General features: G+C 37.7%; 1 protein-coding gene across 3 annotated transcripts in view; it reads right to left on the bottom strand.

Moving 5' to 3' along the window:
• The window catches only part of DMXL1 (Dmx like 1), a 145,359-nt gene that overhangs the window by 78,412 nt on the left and 48,383 nt on the right, over positions 1-18,564 (bottom strand). For all 3 annotated transcript variants that reach the window (XM_032799667.2, XM_032799668.2, XM_032799669.2), the window contains 10 exons: positions 16,408-16,620; positions 12,042-12,295; positions 11,251-11,935; positions 10,439-10,560; positions 9,581-9,670; positions 9,152-9,254; positions 6,771-6,887; positions 4,340-4,567; positions 1,699-3,399; positions 501-611 (listed from right to left, as the gene is read on the bottom strand). In XM_032799667.2, coding sequence (XP_032655558.1) covers positions 501-611; positions 1,699-3,399; positions 4,340-4,567; positions 6,771-6,887; positions 9,152-9,254; positions 9,581-9,670; positions 10,439-10,560; positions 11,251-11,935; positions 12,042-12,295; positions 16,408-16,620 — 3,624 coding nt within the window. The remainder of the gene's footprint in view (positions 1-500; positions 612-1,698; positions 3,400-4,339; positions 4,568-6,770; positions 6,888-9,151; positions 9,255-9,580; positions 9,671-10,438; positions 10,561-11,250; positions 11,936-12,041; positions 12,296-16,407; positions 16,621-18,564) is intronic.

Genomic DNA, 18,564 nt, shown 5'->3' with positions numbered 1-18,564 from the left:
GACCTACAAACTTACATTACATTTAGAAAAAATCAGTATTGTTATTTTTAAGTTACAGGTAATCTTAAGCATGTTAAGCAACTGGATCAGCCATATCTTTATACAGCTTTGAGCGGTGCTCAACTAGGCTGTTTACAGATGAATAACTCATTAACCCAAACATTACTGAAAAATAGAAATTACGTTCAATCTTAGTTTGTTTTACAGAGCTCATCAAGAGGTAGAACCTAAACCAAGGCTGTTGAAAATATTACAAAAAGAGCCTTTGCATTTGGCCAGTCCTTAGCAAATAGGTCTTGCTTCTAATGCTGACAGGAATATTTTACTTTAAGTACAAAGCCAAACATTTGTTTTTGTTTTATTATAAAGTTCAGCACCCAACAGCCTTGCAAAGTGGCAATTTTCAAGGAGGTAGCACCAATGATAATCCTGAGTTACTGGTGTTCCCCCCCCACCAAACAAACAAAACAAAAAAACCAAAAAACAATCCGTAGGGTTACCTTGGTGAAGCAGCTGGGCTCGATAGACAGGAGGAAGTGAGGTTGTCAGAAATGTGTGAAGCTGAACAGCCAGAAGGAATTTTAAGCCGCATTCATCAAGCGTTTCTCCACCTATAAAATAAAAATTGAGTCATATTTTCACTGAAAGAAAATGCATATGAAAGGAACTTGAAAAAATGGAAAATGACTATAAATACCTCTCTGATTTCTCTTTGCTAGACCACTATCTATGATGTCACATTTAAAAAAAGAGCTCATGAATTAAGTGATTTATTCAACTCAAACCCCAAACTAAGATACTAGTGACAAAGAAACAAAGGCAATCTAGTGGCAAAAAAGGATGCATGCCCTGAGCATGCTTTTCAGAGCAATTTAGAACTCTAAGAAAAAAAATCATACTTTCCCTATTCTTTCAATCAGTAACTAAAAACAATATGCTGCTTATTGTATCAAAGTATTATACAACTATTATGTTGGATAAAGGGAAAAAGCTTGGTTGAGAAAGGGAAGTGCATTCATATGACAGTTAGAGTAAAATTCTCAGGAAGAAACGCTTCTGATTGTTTCTTTAGATTTAAACAATAGCAACCGCACAAAAAGCTCTTTGGATCCTAACAACTGGATTTATAATTTAACTACAGCCACCCAACAGTAAACCAATCCTCATCTCATCCCCACCTAACCCACAAAAAACACCCATACAAATAATGAATTAATTCAGCTAGTCATTACATCAAAGCTGCAAAATAAACTTAGTGCCCCAGGAACATACCCTCAAATCTTCCCAAAAAAGCCTGTTAATTTTTCCCCCTTTTCCCAGCATGCATGGAAGGTCATGTTTGGGTTATTTCTGATCAAGGGCAAAGCAAGTCTCTTGGGCCCTTCACAATGAACACATACAGTTCATGATTATATCAGTCAACAATGAAAAATGAAAATACTTCTGAAGTTCATAACTTAATTTCTGTAATAAGTGTTATGAAGATGTTTGCAATTTTAAAAAAAAGGACCGTTTAGTTAAACAGCAGATGGTAAAATCTTGTTTGATAGTACATAGAATCATAGACTTTAAGGTCAGAAGGGACCATCATACTAGTACAACTGAATCTGGAAAGACATTTGCAAGACAACAAAAATCCTCACAAAAAGGCTTGTGAATTACAAGAGTATTGCCTACCACTTCAAATATATAGCTTACCCTGATTTCTGTCTCTGCTTTCTCCAATATCAGTACTGGTAGTAGCAATTGTATCTGCCAAGGCCATCAATGACATTTGCTCCATCCTGGTGAGACCTGGTAAGCTGGAATGCAGCAAGTGACGAGAAAGAACTTGGGCATGCTCTGGTCCAAAGTAAGTTGGGCTGTACTGAGAAAGATCAATGATCTTTGGCTTTGTATTATCTTCATCTGCTTCAAACACGGTAAGATCATCTGTATTTAGGCTGGAGTTTTGAAAAAGATCTTCATAATTTTCATCTGGTAAACTATTTTCTTTATTTAAGTTATTTTGATTGTTGGATTTCTCTAAACAAAAATGTGAGCAGTCATCATCTGCAGTAAGCAATGCATACAAAGGAAGTGGTGGAACAGAGTCTATTTCTGTATAGTCTGTATTCTCAGTTTTGTTGAATGTCTTGGGGTCTCTTGCAGTGCTTCCACTAGCACTAATTGTGAGAGATCTAAGTCGCCGATCATGATTAGGTTCAGATTCATTTATAGCAACAACTTCCCCAGCAATACATTTCACCAAATGAGACAGGATGGCTTTTGCTCTACGTACTTTACCAAGGTCCATAAGCTCTAGAAGCTGGAAAGGGTGGTACTGTGGTAAAGTTGGACATAATGCATGAGCTGCTTCAAAAAGACCAGAATCTTCCATTTCCACAGACAGATCAAATGCAGTTCTTTTTCCACTAAGTTTCTGTGCAAGACTTGTCATGGATCTGGTTAAGGTTCGCTTTGGTGGATGCAGGCCAGAACCAGCCGACTGGCTTTGTTTCATTAAGCTAGTGATAGATGGTGTGCTTCCACTGTAAGAATCACTCGTAACTGACTCTTGTTTTGAAGGGGATTGCCACTGAGAATAAACATGCATTTCACAATCCATCCCAACTACAAGGATGCCATCACGTACCCAAGATAAAGAAACTGGCAAAGGAGGCGATCCTTCTACTGAAGAAACTAAGTCCACGCACCGTAGCAGTACAAACCTACAAAAGGATGTAACTTTTGCATTTTCCCACAGTGGCAATGCAGACATCTCCTTACTACTTTGGTCATGCATGTTCCCAACCAGCTGGCCAAACATATAAAGCTTTGATCCAATTCCTACTGTTAGGATATGTGATCCATCTTCCTTAGACATCCAGTCTAAGTGAACCAAGTGCTTTGTGCTGGGCAAAATCCTCTCATTATTAGATAAATAAACTTCTTGTTTATTGTATGCCATTAAATTACTGTCAATACTAATGGCAGAGTCCAACATAATGCTTATTTCATCTAAATGAAGAGTCTGTTCCAGAATCCAACATGATCCTCCTGTAGATTCACATTCAAAAATACTAACATGCATCATGAAATCTTGAGAACATCGACTATTTTTAGATGTCATCTGCTTGTATGCTACAGCTAATCTATTTGTATGTGCACAACTAACTTCTATTGGCCTTCCTGGAACATTCACAGTACTACTACTAAGAAGTCCATCCTCAACAAGTAGTGGCCATTCTTCCCATATATACGTAACATTACTATTTACAGTATATTCTGGCATAGAAGAAATCACTGCCTCAGGATTCACTCTGCATCTCCAGAACCTAACTTTTCCATCTGAGCAAGAAGTTGCCAGTAGATAAGGAGCATGACAAACTGGATATACGGAAGAGGAACTCAAGTGTCCTAAAATTGAAACAGAACAAAAAACAAACAACCTATGGAAACAGACCCAGTTAAATTTTAATTTTTTTTCACATCTCTGAAATTTTAAAAACTCAATCCAATATAAATGGAAGGAAAGAAGCATTATATAAACAGTAACTTGTGGCTCCAGATATGTTAAGCAATAAAAGCAAAATTTTAATATCGACAACAAGGATAATCAGTGTTGGAACCTGATGACACAAAATATGGATCATTTGAATTATAAGCTCCAAAATAAATTGCGTATTAGCGACAAGCCATGACATGGATTTATAGCCTTTTAATTAAAAATGGATTTCTCTGTCCATGTATATACACATGGATCCATATCCCTCTTCCCCAATGGTCACCAGAGAAGTTCAGACATGCTGCAGCTGCTGAATCTTTAAACATAGCTGGAGCTTTCATGCTGGTGTGTTTTCAGAATCAACGTATGTGAAGTCACACAATTATGAAGTGCATGCACTTCACATTGCAATCCAGGTACTATATGCTAGCCAGTTCAAAACATATGCTCCCAATAAAGGGTCTGAATATTCTAAGTAGTCTTCATAGGAGATGTATGTTGATGGACTTAACATTATATTAAAAAATAAAGTCAATTTTCCAGACAAACCACATTTCACTAGTCAGGACTGCATATTGCCTTTTACTTACAGGAATCCTTGGTCTAGAGCAACATTTTTCACTGACTAGCTTCGGCAGGAGCTCTGTTGCAGCATTTGGGTCCCAGGAGTAAAAAACAAAATTTTAAAGGACGATGTATTTTAGTATTCCTTTCAAATCTTGTTTCCACGTATTGAGTTTACTAGGTATTTGTTAATTTGTTATTGTTTTAAAGTCTACTAACCCAGGAAACTCATAGAATACAGTATACTAAGATATGTACTAGTTCTTTATTTCTTTTAACATTACAGACCTGCTGATGGTTTAACACTTATTATTTCCACTCCTTCTGGTAAATTCAACTCTTGACTATAAACCATTTCCGAAGACAGAGTCAGACGACTGGTACTTTGAAGGTTTGCTCTACAGGCCCGATATTTTTGCGTGAAGGGAGACTGGATCTTCTCTGGATCCGGAGAGGAAGAATATAGCTCTTCATGATGTGACACTGCTTCATCTATATTTGAGTCTATTTTTTCATCTAAAACAAGGTTTGCATTGTTAAGTGAAAGTTATCATAACATATGACAATTGTTTTATGAAAAACACAGCTGTCACTCAACCAACAAGAGGGAATACAATTTTAAACTTGGTTTTGGTAAGAAGTGAGGACATCATAAAACAGCTGGTTGTAGGACATAATCTTTGATTGAGTGATCATGAGTTGATTCAGTTTAAATGTAATGGCAGGTAATCAAAAACAGGCCACCAACTTTGGTTTTTTATTGCAAAAGGGAAGTCTGGGAAATTAAGGGAATTATTTGAAGAAGTCAACTCGACTGAACAGCTCAAGGACTTAAATGTGGAGCAGGCTTGGAATTTTGTCAAATCAATCATACAAAAACTATTTGCAATTTGCATCCCAAGCAAGGGGCGTGACTTACCACTTTGGAAAGATTATTAGGAATCATCAGAGAACATACAGGGAAAGGAAAAAGGGACTGATTTGCAAAGAAAGCTGTATCTTGGAGGATAGAAAATACAGGAATAAAGACAACTGCTAAAAGTCAAGCTGAATAAGCTCTTGCCAAGAAAATTAAAAAAATAAGAGGAAAATATTTTGGTAGTTATAGAAATAAAAAGAACAAACAAGGATAAGATTAGACTGCTATGCAGTGCAATGGGAAGGATATTAAAAATAATCGAGGTATGGCCCAAAAACTGAGTGAATACTTTTCCCCATCTTTCAAAAATGATCATATTGAACATATGCATAAAGACTGGTAGGGTAGGGATGGATTTGCAGAGTAGGGATGGATCAACCCTTACTGGACAAGCAACAAGTCCTACATGTCAAGTCCCTCTCAAATTTCTGAAGAGGTTGGAATGGCAAGCTTCAAAGTCTGTATAATATAAAGCAATGAAACTATACTGATCCAAAAGAAATTAAATCTGTCAAAGAGGACATGTGTACATTAGTTTTCTCACAATAAGTTAATTCTACATATATTTTTCAGATAGAGTGTTAAATGCACACCATAACATTTTTTTATATTATATATACATACATATATACATACACACACGCACGCGCAAAATGGCACTAGTTTACTATGAACATTTTAGAATTTGTAACTTTAAAGTTGCATGAATGATGTTCTTTATTTCCTTAAAAAGTAAAAAAAAAGAAAAAAAAGAAAAAAAATGCATGAATCAATAGAAAGTAGACACTAAGAAATCTTGCCTCTGCAACACCACCACCTTTGTTATTGCCCAAGTCTGACTGTGTGGTCAGGAACATTCACAGTTATCCTCAGTTTAGTAACAGTAGTCACAGAGGGCAGAGAACCTGGTTTTAGGCTTTGCTAATTTTTAAGTGGTAACAGACACCGAGCCAGACATGCCAAACCCATTGGGGTGGGGGCGAAAAGAGAGAACAAAACAGAAACTGGGCTTGCTTTGGCTTAATTGGCTTGTGAGTTGCTTGTTGGCTAGTTTTTGGCTTGTAGCTTGTTGGGTTTGTAGTAGCTTGTTGCCCTTCCCCTCTCCGCCCTTTTTTTTTTTTTGATCGGCTCCTGGCAAGCAGGGGCAAGGAGGTGGAGAGAGTCAGGGGTGCATAGCAGGCACATCAAAGTCCCAGACTGCACGCTGGGGGCGATCTAGTCACAGAGTGTTGGAGTTCTTAGGGACTGGCTTGTTTTGGCCTTGTTTTGAAATGGGATTAGCTTGATTTTTGGCTTACTGTAAAAGTCGCGGTGCTTATTTACCACATGAAAGTTGGCATCTGTGCAACTCAGCAGTGCATTCTAATTCACTTAAAACTTATTTTTAAACCTTCAGCATTAATGCAGTCTACCATTCATGATTGAGAACTAAAGACAGAGAAAATCTGAAGAGATTTTGTTCTACCCTTTCTGAACTGAGGACCAAAAGTAGTCTGAATCCCCACCACTAACAACGTAACACACCTGGACAGATTTTTCTCTAACAAACACCAAACAGTTTGGGCTAAGACTAAGCATAAAAAACTCCAGAGGACAAAGAAAATGAGAGACTATTGAGCAAGAAAGAATAAGTTGTGATGGAAACCCAAAAGTAGCCTTCAGTGTAGCAATTGCTGATTGCTTTTTAGACAGTACCTTCTTAAATATCTGAACAGCAAGTACAGTTAAAAATAGAAGTACCAGACAGTTACAAATAATTGATGTTTAACAATATTTTTACATCATAACAAAAGGACTTACCCACTGAAACTGGAACGGACTTCAAGTGTAAGTTCCACATGTGTAATAATGAGCGGTTTTGAGTGTATTCAATTACTATTAAGTAAAATTTTTCAGAGAATCCATTTTGCAGGTTTCCTGTTGAAATTTAAAGTAACAGATTTTTTAGAGCAACATCTAGCATAGCAATAGTTAGCTAATATTTTTCCCTCTCCCACTATATAACTATAGGCACTAGTGCAGTGGTCCCCAACCTTTTTGTGGCCAGTAGCACATTCATGTTTTCAGAAGAGTGTGGCGGGCACCAACAATTTTTCAAGGCTTATTTTGTATTTGTACATTAAATAATACAAAAACATCATATTTAATATACATAATATATGAATCCATAAGATAAAAAAGGTAATTTTACATGTAAAAGGTATTAATTAAATTATTCAGCAATTACTCTTTCACCTTACCATGTGAATTTGCTCTTTTTTATCTACCTGTAAGAAAATCAAGGAGTTTTTACAAAATAAATATTAAACAGTTTTCATCTTATTTATTTTAAAAAAGTTAAACATTGTTGAACTGCTGGTCCAAATATATTTATTATTCTTATTTTAACATGGAATGAAGCCTGCAGCCCTGGAGTTCTCTGTCCCTGGCAGGTGCAGGGGCGCAGTTTCTCTCTGGCTTAAACCGGAGCTCCGCACCTGCCAGGGACCGAGAACACCAGTGCCCACAGCCTGCAGCCCCGGAGAAGCTGGAGAGAAGCCGCAGCCCCGCGCCTGCCAGGGACAGAGAACACTGGCACCTGCAGCCTGCAGCCCCAGAGTTCTCTGTCCCCGGCAGATGTGGGGCTGTGGCTTCTCTCCCCTGTTGGGCACTAGGCGGGCGCACATAAATGCCCCAGCAGGCGCCGTGGCACCCGCGGGCACTGCGTTGGGGACCACTGCACTAGTGCCTTTACAATTAAAAGAATATAAAGATTCCAAGTAGTCAGCATCTTATACAGAAAATGTTTCTTCTGTTTATTTGGTTGAGTTTTTTTTTTTGTCCCCCCTCTGAACCTGTTATTGAAAAGTTAAATGAAAATACTATCACTGATACAAAACAACAAATTCAAGGGAAGACCACCACCAGCTATATTTAAAATCTTAAATCTATGCAACAGCTTTTATTTTATACTGTAGCATACAAAGTGCTAATGAGCAGCATTATATTTTCATTTTTCAGGTTGAAAGCATTGCGAATGATACAACTGTATGCTCAGTTTTTAATCAAATATTATGGATGACGAAGTGTTAAATGTAAGAACAGTCACTGATTTCTGAGGCACTAGAAAAGAATGACAGATTAAATTTTATACAAATTATTTATATCTAGTTTACAATTTACTTTTGCTGTAGTAAAGCCAGCAGTTTGCAGACATACCATATCTTACACCTTAGCCCTTTTGGTCTTATTTCTGTGGGCATGCAGTGGAGCGGTATTCAATTACTTGTATCTAATATGTATATTAGATACAAGTTTAAAAAGGAAGCTGTCAGACTTTTTTTAGAACCCTGTGTCCAAAGGAAGGGTTTAGCTGGTTGTAAGAATTGATTGCTCATCAGAAAGGAGTGCTGGGAAGACTTACAGCCACTCCACTTCCTAGTATCCTCTGGCAACATTTCCCTACCTTAACATTAAACATGGGACTCTGCTATCTATTTGCCTTTCATAATACCACAAAACAGTATGGGAAGCTACACATCCTGCATCTCCCAAGACCTGAAAGAGGGCCTACTGTACAAAAGACTATTGTTTTCAACAAGTGCCTCATTCTGTACTAGAAGTCATCAGTCTTATACAACATCTCCTACAGTATACAAAGGGTACCTTTTGGTAAAATGCTTCCTTGCCTTAGACCAAGGGTTGGCAACCTTTCAGGAGTGGTGTGTCGAGTATTCATTTATTCACTCTAATTTAAGGTTTCACATGCCAGTAATACATTTTAATGTTTTTAGAAGATCTCTTTCTAGACGTCTATAATATATAACTAAACTATCATTGTATGTAAAGTAAATAAGGTTTTTAAAAATGTTTAAGAAGCTTCATTTAAAATTAAAATACAATGCAGAGCTGCCCGGACTGTTGGCCAGGACCTGGGCAGTGTGAGTGCCACTGAAAATCAGCTCACGTGCTGCCTTTGGCACGCATGCCAGAGGTTGCCTACCCCTGCCTTAAACCCTTAGTAGTTTGTGTTCTATTTGTAATTTTGTTCCATTCATTTGAACTTATATTCCAATCAAATCAAGCAGATCTTTGGCCTCAAAATATAACTGAAGTGCAAAAAGTCATTATATCCAAACAAATTAATAACTTTGGTACATTCTTCATGATCTTACTGAATTAAACAGCTAATACTGCTTTACCAGAGTCAGATAAACAGTTGTTCTTTTCAGGTATTTTCTCCTCATTGTTATTCAAAATGAAGTCTTCTTGAAAAACATGAAGTAACTGTGTTTTTCTGCCATGCTAAATTAAAAGACAAACAGTAAATAAATGAAGGGAGACATGGAATCTCTTATTTCTAAACTGATATCATTAAAAAATTGACAGGACCAAGCAAAAAATAATAAATTTTGAATAAATTTTTTCTGCGATACCTATAATGCTCTCTGCATATGGGCAATGGTCAGGTAGTTGGGGGTAGTTTGTACATTTCAAACAGTACTGGTTTCATCATCAGTGAACATGGAAAGTTACAGATGTAATGCTCAATTTTAATGCCTTTTTAAAATCAAGTAAATGAATGTTCTTCACCACCATAAAATGTGTGCAGAAAAAAATCTCTTACTTACAAGCTCTGTAATAGCATCCAACTCCACAATGCACCCTGGCCTTGCAGTAGACTGTTGACTTATGATGTTAAAAACTTCACCAACATATTTCTGTAAAAATACAGTAATACAAGCAATATTGAAGTATTTTTTTTAGTTCAACTACTAAAGTTGATTAAAATATTACCTGGTGTCTGACATTTTCATTTTGGCATAGTGTTATTTATTTATTTGTGGTTCGCTTATTCAAAGTCAGGGTTGAAAGAAGTTCAGTTTAATAAAGTGAGATTTATTAAAGCCAAAGAGATTTGTTTACATTCTATGGAAGTCTCCAGAGACTCAGAACTTTTACAGAACTCTTACTGCTAGGCACTTGGTTTTAATTCTGTACCAACAGTACACACAATTAAGATTTTATCTAATTTACAATGTTATGGGAATTTAAGCAAAGTAGTTCCGTGAGGCCACAATAGGAGTTAAGAATGTTAACACTAAAGTGCCACAGAATCTTTAAAGGCTTCACATGAAAGATGCTTCCTTGTACTAGGCTGACACACCAGTTCAGTACTGACTCAGAGGAAAATCCCACTTACTGAATCATCAAAACTACTTCTTACAGCATTAGGTGTTTCTTGGAGATTTTCCAGCCAAATAGTAGTGACTTGGCTCAACAATGCTGAGCTTTGGAGATCTGACATCACAATGGAGTATGGCTGCAATGTTGTAAGATTCTATTATACTTGCAGATTGACTTTACAACAGAGATATATTTTGCAGAGCTCTTATAGTGTTCTTCAGTTACCGAGTCTGACAAATCGATTTATTAGTTATAATGATGATGTAATTTACATGTTTAAGTAAAGTTAAGTTTTCACTTACAGAAATTTCAGGATTGGATAGCTCACACAAAAGCCTTTTAGCATCTATTACAGCCTGATATAATCTCAGATACTGTCCATCACTTGCCACAAAGCAAGCACTTGGAGAATTGCAGTATGCACCTGAAAAGGATTTATGAACAATCAGTTCAATATTTAAGTGAATACATACTAGCTCTTCCCTATTTTTGGCAAGAAGCAAATTACAATAATTTATTATTAAAGACTTAAACAAAACAGAAGAAAGCAGAACTTACTTCTCATTGATCTAATTTGTATTTAGATATTAATAAACATGTTCATATTCAAGAAACATGAAGATTTAATACTGAATTTCACCAAAAGGAAACTAGACTCCAATCTTCCTATTGAAGGAGACCCTCAAGAATAGTACTCTCCTTGTCTGTATTAATATTTTTCAACCCCAACCCACTAACATTAACATGAACATTTTTTTAAAAATTCATTATTTAGACCTAAGATTTAAAAATGAAGGGCAGTGACCTTCTCCTGAATTTGTAGAACATATCTATAGTGCCTTATAAATAGCAGGACAGAAAATATCCAGTGGCTTTTTTTTCTCTCTCTCTCTCTCTCTTAAAAGGCTACCAAAATTAAGGGGACAGTTTTCTTAAATTTTAGTCTATGTTACCTTTCAGAAAATCCACACTTTGGAAACGAACCAGAGATAATTTAAAAGTTCTATCATTCAGCATATTTAGATTCTCTATACTACTAGAAGCATTTTTTTTCTATTCTAGTTGTTTTAACAATTGAAGATTTTAAGTATTCTAATTAACTCAGAAAACTCACCAAGACAGTAACTGGGTATAAGTGTAGGCAGCCATGCCACATTAGAAAAAGCTGAAACATGGAGAGAATTAATTCGTGCAAGTTCAGAAACTCCTCCAGAAAAGGATAATGGACCAACTGGATCAACTCGCCAAAGAATAAGCTCACTATAAACTGCATTGGGATCCTGGGACGTTACACTTGTAGTGCCTCTATTCTGAGATCTTAAAGGAGACTCTCCAGAATTTGAAGTATCATTTGTCTGTTTTGTGCTGTCAACATCTGGTGATCTCAAAGCATTATGATGAGAAGTTGTCAGCAGCAAAGGTAACACTGAATGACAAGCCAAGTCATTAAGATGAAAACGGTGACCACAATATCGAGATTTATGTGAAATACTGAGCACAGTAGAAAAAGCAGATTCCTCTGCAAAACTAACTAGCCACTGGTTTAAAGATCCATCTGCATGTTTTGAAATCATCATAACATTGGGGGTGAAGATACTTAATTTTAAACTGTTAGTTGATTTATTGTGGGCAGAAGAGATAAGCATAGATGAGGAACGTGTAAGGCCAAGGGGCTTCTGTTTGCCTTGCTGAATAGCGAGGTCAACGTTCTTGGTGCAGGCATACATCACTATACTTCTGCAAAGAGAATTTGCATCACCTGTTGGAAATGCTACTGGAATTCTTGAAACAAAAGACACCTAGAGTTAAAAGGAGGAAAATACTATGTATTAGAACAAACAAAGAGGATATTAATGTACTCATTGAATAACGAATATATATTTGAATCCAGAAAAGCCATAATACCTGCACCTGGCGAAACATACCAGGCTGATATTCATCCAGCCAGTCCACATGCCATACCAGCAATGAACCATCCATGGGATGAATACTGAATAGCATGTCCGCATTTTTGCTCCACTCAGACAACAGTATTTCAATCTCATGATCAATAATAGCAGAAGATAAAGGAACAAAGCCAGAATTTGGAATAGTTTTCTCACTACCCAGTTCTTTCTTCTCTTGATTTCCTTTCTGCTCTTCTCCACTATCTGCAGCTTCTGGCAGAAGAACACACATATAAAGTAAAGAAACCCATGAATGAAAGCTACATTTGGAAATTAAAAAATTGTATAGGCAACATTGCTTGGTTATTCAAAACTTCCTTTTAAGCCTCTTCTAAACCATTCATACAAACATGGATTTAAACAAATTGAAAGGATAATGATTTAATCTCTAAACCAAGTTAATGCTACATAATTGAATATATTTCTGTATCTGACTGAGAAAAGTGTAGTAAGTTATATTATGTACATCAAGCTATTTTACAACACCTTCTTACACATCTACCAAAAACAGGTACGATTAAACATGGACTGGTAATTATACCAAATGGAATTAAGCTGACCAAAACTCACTGATAGCATTTTAAAAAACAAGTTGTATTAGATTATTCATGAAAGTACAGAAAATGAATTTTTTTTAAACCCAGAATCTGGAAATTCAGAGGCGTTCAGGAATAAATGCATCAAATTCCTTCCAACTGGCTTCATGTATCCCCAGAACTTGCCATTTAAATAAAAGTTACCAAGTTATCAACACAGATAATCGAAGTAGCAATTTCAGAAGCATAAAAACTGTACAGTTCTTAATATTTTTTAAGACCAGGCTTCAGGTTTTGTGAACACTACAAAAATTAAAGGTCAACACGTTGTCCCGAGTTTTCAAAATGGCAAGGAAGAGAGTTTTGGTTGTTTTTAAACATTTAATTGCAGAGGTTACTAAAACACTGGCTGCATTTTGCTAGCACAAGAGCCAGAAAATAAAAGACTCATTTTTTAATTGTTTAAGGCAAATAATGAAAACAATCATGAAAGTACATTTTTAAATGTTCAGTTTAAAAAAAAAGTTATGTTGACAGAAGTGTCTCTTGAAAAGCTTCATTTTTAAGTTCTGCCTGCAGCAATCTGCTGCGTAAAGAGGAATATAGATGGAATAGTGCACAACTTTTATGTAACCTCGACTCCAAATATTTGGTGCCAGAACAACTACTTTATTCTTTAAAGTTCCAACATTCTGCAGTGTTCAGGCTTGCATCCCATAAGTGGAAGTGTGCAGAAGCCTCCTGAAGGTGTCTGAAATTTCAAACAGCCTCTTAGCTTGGAAAAAAAACAACCTCAAAACAAAAGACTTATGCTTCTAGAAACAGTCAGATGAATTCCCCATATTCCCAGATGGATTCAGTCACAACAGTGAGTGCTGGCCACTTTACACATTAAACCACACTTCACTTAACACACCTACCCTATTTCTAGCTGGCAGGAGTCTATAGCACAAAGCCACTACACACCGTTGCCATTAGATGACTATAATTGGCAGTATCAGCAAAAAGGCAAAGAAAGAAAAAGCAGGAAGCTTGAACTACCCTCTCCCCACTACAGGTGATCCGTTCAAAACAGCTAAGTATAGTAGAGTCTAGAAACCTGTATTAGCACTAGATCACATCTGTTCTGTGGTTAGAGAGATTGACAGGCCTAGAAACTGAACCTATCAGCTTCTTATTCAGGGTGAGAGAGAAACAGGCCCATGTGAATAAAGCTTGGGGCACAAACTTCAATTTTCTTTAGTAGGTGTAAGATTTATTAATGCAATCTAAACTGGCTCTGTGTCTAGGCCCTGTCACTAAGAGCAAGGTAACCCTTCACCCAGTTAAGCCTTAAACTCCTGGTTCCCCAATTCCTTGATGTAAAACAAAAAACCACAAGGGCAGATATAGAGGTGCTCCAAAGTGTATTTTAAGAAATATGTGGTCCTCATCAGATCATAAATCACATCTTGTAATGTGTAATGGTTTAATGAACCCAAAGCAGTGCACCACCAACTATTACCCGAAAAGAGATCGGGGCAGTAGGGGGAAGAGGCGGTCAGGACATTGAGATAAGTTATGTCCCATTTATCTCTGTGCTTTTATGGATTTTGGAGTACACATGCTTGTGGTCTAATGATAGATATTGCAACAGAATTACCACTATTTCCAAATTGACCAACAATTGGATTATGCTAATCGGGATGCAGGACCTGCAATGCACTGATCTGCTCAGAAGTCTTCTGAAGAATTGTCATGAGGTACTGCAAGCTAGAATTAAGAACACAAGGACAACCACACTGGGTCAGACCAATGGTTCATCTAGCCCAGTCGTATATCTTCGGACAGTAGTTGGTGTCAGATGCTTCAGATGGAACGAACAGAACAAGTGATTCATCTTGTTGTCATGTCCCAGCTTCTAATAGTCAGAGACTTAGGGACACCCAGAGTTTGGGGTTGCATCCCTGACCATCTTGGCTAATAGCCATTCATGGACCTATCCTCCATGAACTTATCTAATGTTTTTTTGAACCCACTTATACTTTTGGGCTTCTCAACACCCCCTGGCAAGGAGTCCCACAAGTGGACTGTGTGAAGTAGTACTTCCTTTTACTGGCTTTAAACCTGCTGCCTATCAATTTCATAGGATAACTCCTGATTCTCGTGTTACGTGAAGGGGAAACTAAAAATTCCTTATTCACTGTCTCCACACCATTCATGATTTTTAGCACTATCATATCCCTCCCAAAGTCGTTTCTTTTCTATGCTGAACAATCTGAAGCCTTTTAATCTCCCCTCATATGGAGGTTGTTCCATACTCATCATTTCTATTGCCCTTCTCCTCCCTTTTCCAATTCTGCTATATAAGATGTGGCCATCAAAACTGCATGCAGTATTCAAGCTATGGACATTACATAAATCTATATGGCATGATGAGGTTTTCAGTCTTATTTATCCCTTTCCTAATGGTTCCTAACACTGTTAGCTTTTTTTTTTTTTTTGATGGCCACTGCACACTGAGCAGATGTTTTCAGAGAACTATTCACAGTGACTCCAAGATCTCTTTCTTGAGTGGTAATAGGTAATTTAGACACTATCATTGCAGATGTATAATTGGTATAATATTTTCCCATGTGCATTATTGCGTAGTTATGAACATGGAATTTCATCTGCCATTTTCTTGCCCAGTCACACAGTTTTGTGAGATTCCTTTAACTTTTCAGAGTCAACTTTGAACTTAACTATTTTGAGTAATTTGGTATTATCTGCAAACAGTGCCATCTTGCTGTTTACCCCCTTTTCCAGATCGTTTATGACAATGTTGAGCAGCACTGGTCCCAGTACAAATCCTTAGAAGACCCCACTATTTACCTCTCTCCTCTGTAAAAAATGATCATTTATTCCTATCCTTTGTTTCCTGTCTTTTAACCAGTTACTGATCCATGCCAGGATCTTCCCTCTTATCCCATGACTGCTTAGTTTCCTTAAGAGCTTTTGGTGTGAGGGTCCTTCGCTTTCTGAAAGTCCAAGATGACTACATACACTGATCACCCTTGTCCAGATCTTTGACACGCACCAAAGCTGGGTTTACCAGCCTATACTTGCCAGGATGGCCTCTGGAGCCATTTAAAAAACTGGCGTTATATTAGCTATCCTCCAGTCATCTGGTACAGAGATTGATTTAAGCGATAGGTTACCTTGCAACCTTAAAGGTCAAGGTAAGTGTGGAAGAAGGTCTTATTCCTGGGCCACCAGAACACCAAGAAAGTATGCTGCCCTTGGTTTCCCTAGGTTGATTCCAAGGAAAGAGGAGCCCAAGATTACGCCAGGCTATCTCAGCCTGACCAGCCAAGTCGCCAGAAGAAGCCCGCAGGCCAGTGTGACGTACTAACCAGAGACATCACATGGTCCCCTGAACTGCACTCCTGACTCAGAAGACCACTCAAGCTGAAGAGTCACTCCTTTTATTTTTGTTAACCAACATTTTTTTTCTAATTTGTTACTGGATTAATGATAGCATTCAAATCATGCCTGGAAAGCAACCAAGCAATAGCAAGAGTGCAAGACCAGTTCGTACGCGAAAGAAGATTGATTTAGAGCAGAAAATGTTGTAGTTAGTTTGTTTTTTATGCCTGCACAATATACGTTTCCAACTTATGTAAAATTCGGGTTACGCAAGGCTTTCCGGAATAGAATGATTACTTAAGTCGGGGAGCATCTGTATTAATTAATTTAAACATTTGGTTTACCGAACAAAATTACAGCACATTATAAAGATTAGAAACATATCTATGATATGCATTTTACCTTCATCTGATTTGCCATCCAACTGATTTGACTCTTCAGTGCTGGTCTCTGAAGAATGTTGCTCAAAGCTCTTTTTAAGATGCTGCAAAAATACTTCCACGGAGAGGGTAAAATGTAGTTCTTTATTGTTCAGCCAGTGCACGACAAATGGCCCACTTTTCTCTTCATTCTCACCGAGACTCAGAGACGTGATAGAAGGGAGTAGAGGAATGTCTGCAACGCCAAGAAGTTAATGTGATTTCCAAAAAGAGGAAGAGGTAGTAGTAATGTGTTTTTTCCCATACCAGTGAAAAAGGCAAAAAAGTTATACAACCATGTGCAAGACTAACCCTGATTCACCTGAGGGATTCTACTATCATCCCCTCTGGCCAGATATTCTGCTCCCAAAGGCCCTATATGTCATGGTTTACACCAATGAAGCCACCAGAGATCTCAAGTGATTTTAGCCCACTGTACACTGTTTTGTAGACTAGAGATTTCACAAATATTTACCCATCCCCGATCCTTTACACTATTTGCCAGGGCACCACTATTACACATGCAACACACACAAGTAAATGATACAAACAAGTTTCAGATGGGTATATAATTTTGTACCATCTGAAATATAGGATGCAGGAGTGCAACCACTTGTGACGTGCTGAGAATTCTAAATGGTGCACCTGGCAGCAGCAGGTTCTTCTTATATGTAACCCACACCTACAAGTTCTCCCATACTCTCATTTTATGCAGCAGTACAATGTGCTGAGGCAGCTATAAATTCAACATCCTGTGAGACAAAGCATTTTTGAGTGCAAATATGTTCTTTTCTCCATGGAAATTGGTACTGCCTTTAAACTGCTCAAGCAGGTAGTTATGCCAGGACCACAATAAGGAAATGGAGAATAAAGAAATATAGGAAGAATGAGGGAAAGGTAGGAGAGCACACAGGAAATAAAATTATGAAAACAGAAATACGGAAGCAGACACAACAAATTTCAGTTCTTCCAGAATAAGCTTCTCTTGTTAGTTAACCACAGAGGGCCAGCTCTCAAGATGATCAATCTGACATTAAGATGAGTTACAAGGGAGAATTACAATTAATTTAAAAAAGGAACATACCAAACAAGAACATGATGTGCAGGCTGACTTTTGACATTCGTATACATTTACTGAACTTTCAATATTTTTTAAAGGAACCCTCTTTCCCCACCTTCGCACGCTAAAATGTATTATTAAAAAGTCTGTTGAACGGAGTATTGTCTCTTCTTTCACTCTAGCTTTTATTCTGAATCAGCTGTAATGCTGTTTCTTGTGAGTTTTAACAGTACACATTAGGACTTTACTAATGATTCCTAAGGAGCCTTCAAATCCTCCCTTCCTTCCTCCAATTAAATACTATCATTTCCAGCCACCTTAATTTGTAATCACAGTATGCTCCACAATTACACCTACCCTCCTTTGTGAATGATTTTAAGACCTATGAGTGAAGAGGGCTATGTAACTGCTACATATCGTAAGTAAGCCTTATGTGGTTTCATGATAATAATGCTTACGTAAGTGTACGCACCCTATACTACACACGTGAAAAAATATTAAAAGAATATTAAAATTGTAATGCTAAGCACTCAAAAATGAAGAAGTACAATAACTGCTCACTTAACATTGTAGTTATGTTCCTGAAAAATGTGACCTCAAGTGAAATGATGTTAAGCAAATCCAATTTCCCCATAAGAATGAATGTAAAGGGGGGAGGGGTTATGTTCCAGGGAATTTTTTTTTGCTACACAGTACAGTACTATAGTGGGGAGGTGCCCCCGCCTTACGCCATACAGGCACAGCCCAATGGCACAGGAGACAATGTGGCAATCAAGGAGGCTGAAGGTGCTATAGGCTAGGAGAAGCAAGTTGCGCAGGAGCAGCTTCCTCTATTCTGCAAGCACCAGGGGCGGGAGGTTCAACACTTGGCCCGCCCACGCTCCCCCACCCTTAACCCACCTCTTCTTTCCCCCCCTCTACTCTGCACACCACGTCCTTGTTCCTACCCTCTCCCTCCTGCCAACAGCAACCAGCTGACTTGGAGCCTTCAGGAGGGAAGAGAGAGGACACCATGTGCAGGCTCCCCCCTTCCTCATTAATGCCGGCCAGCTGATTGCCACAGGCAGAAGGTGCGGGAAG

This window comes from Chelonoidis abingdonii, chromosome 6, assembly GCF_003597395.2.
Source record: "Chelonoidis abingdonii isolate Lonesome George chromosome 6, CheloAbing_2.0, whole genome shotgun sequence".
Classification (NCBI taxonomy): Eukaryota; Metazoa; Chordata; order Testudines; family Testudinidae; genus Chelonoidis; species Chelonoidis abingdonii.
Note: the sequence above shows the minus strand (reverse complement) of the source record. Positions and strands in the feature narration are given on the sequence as shown.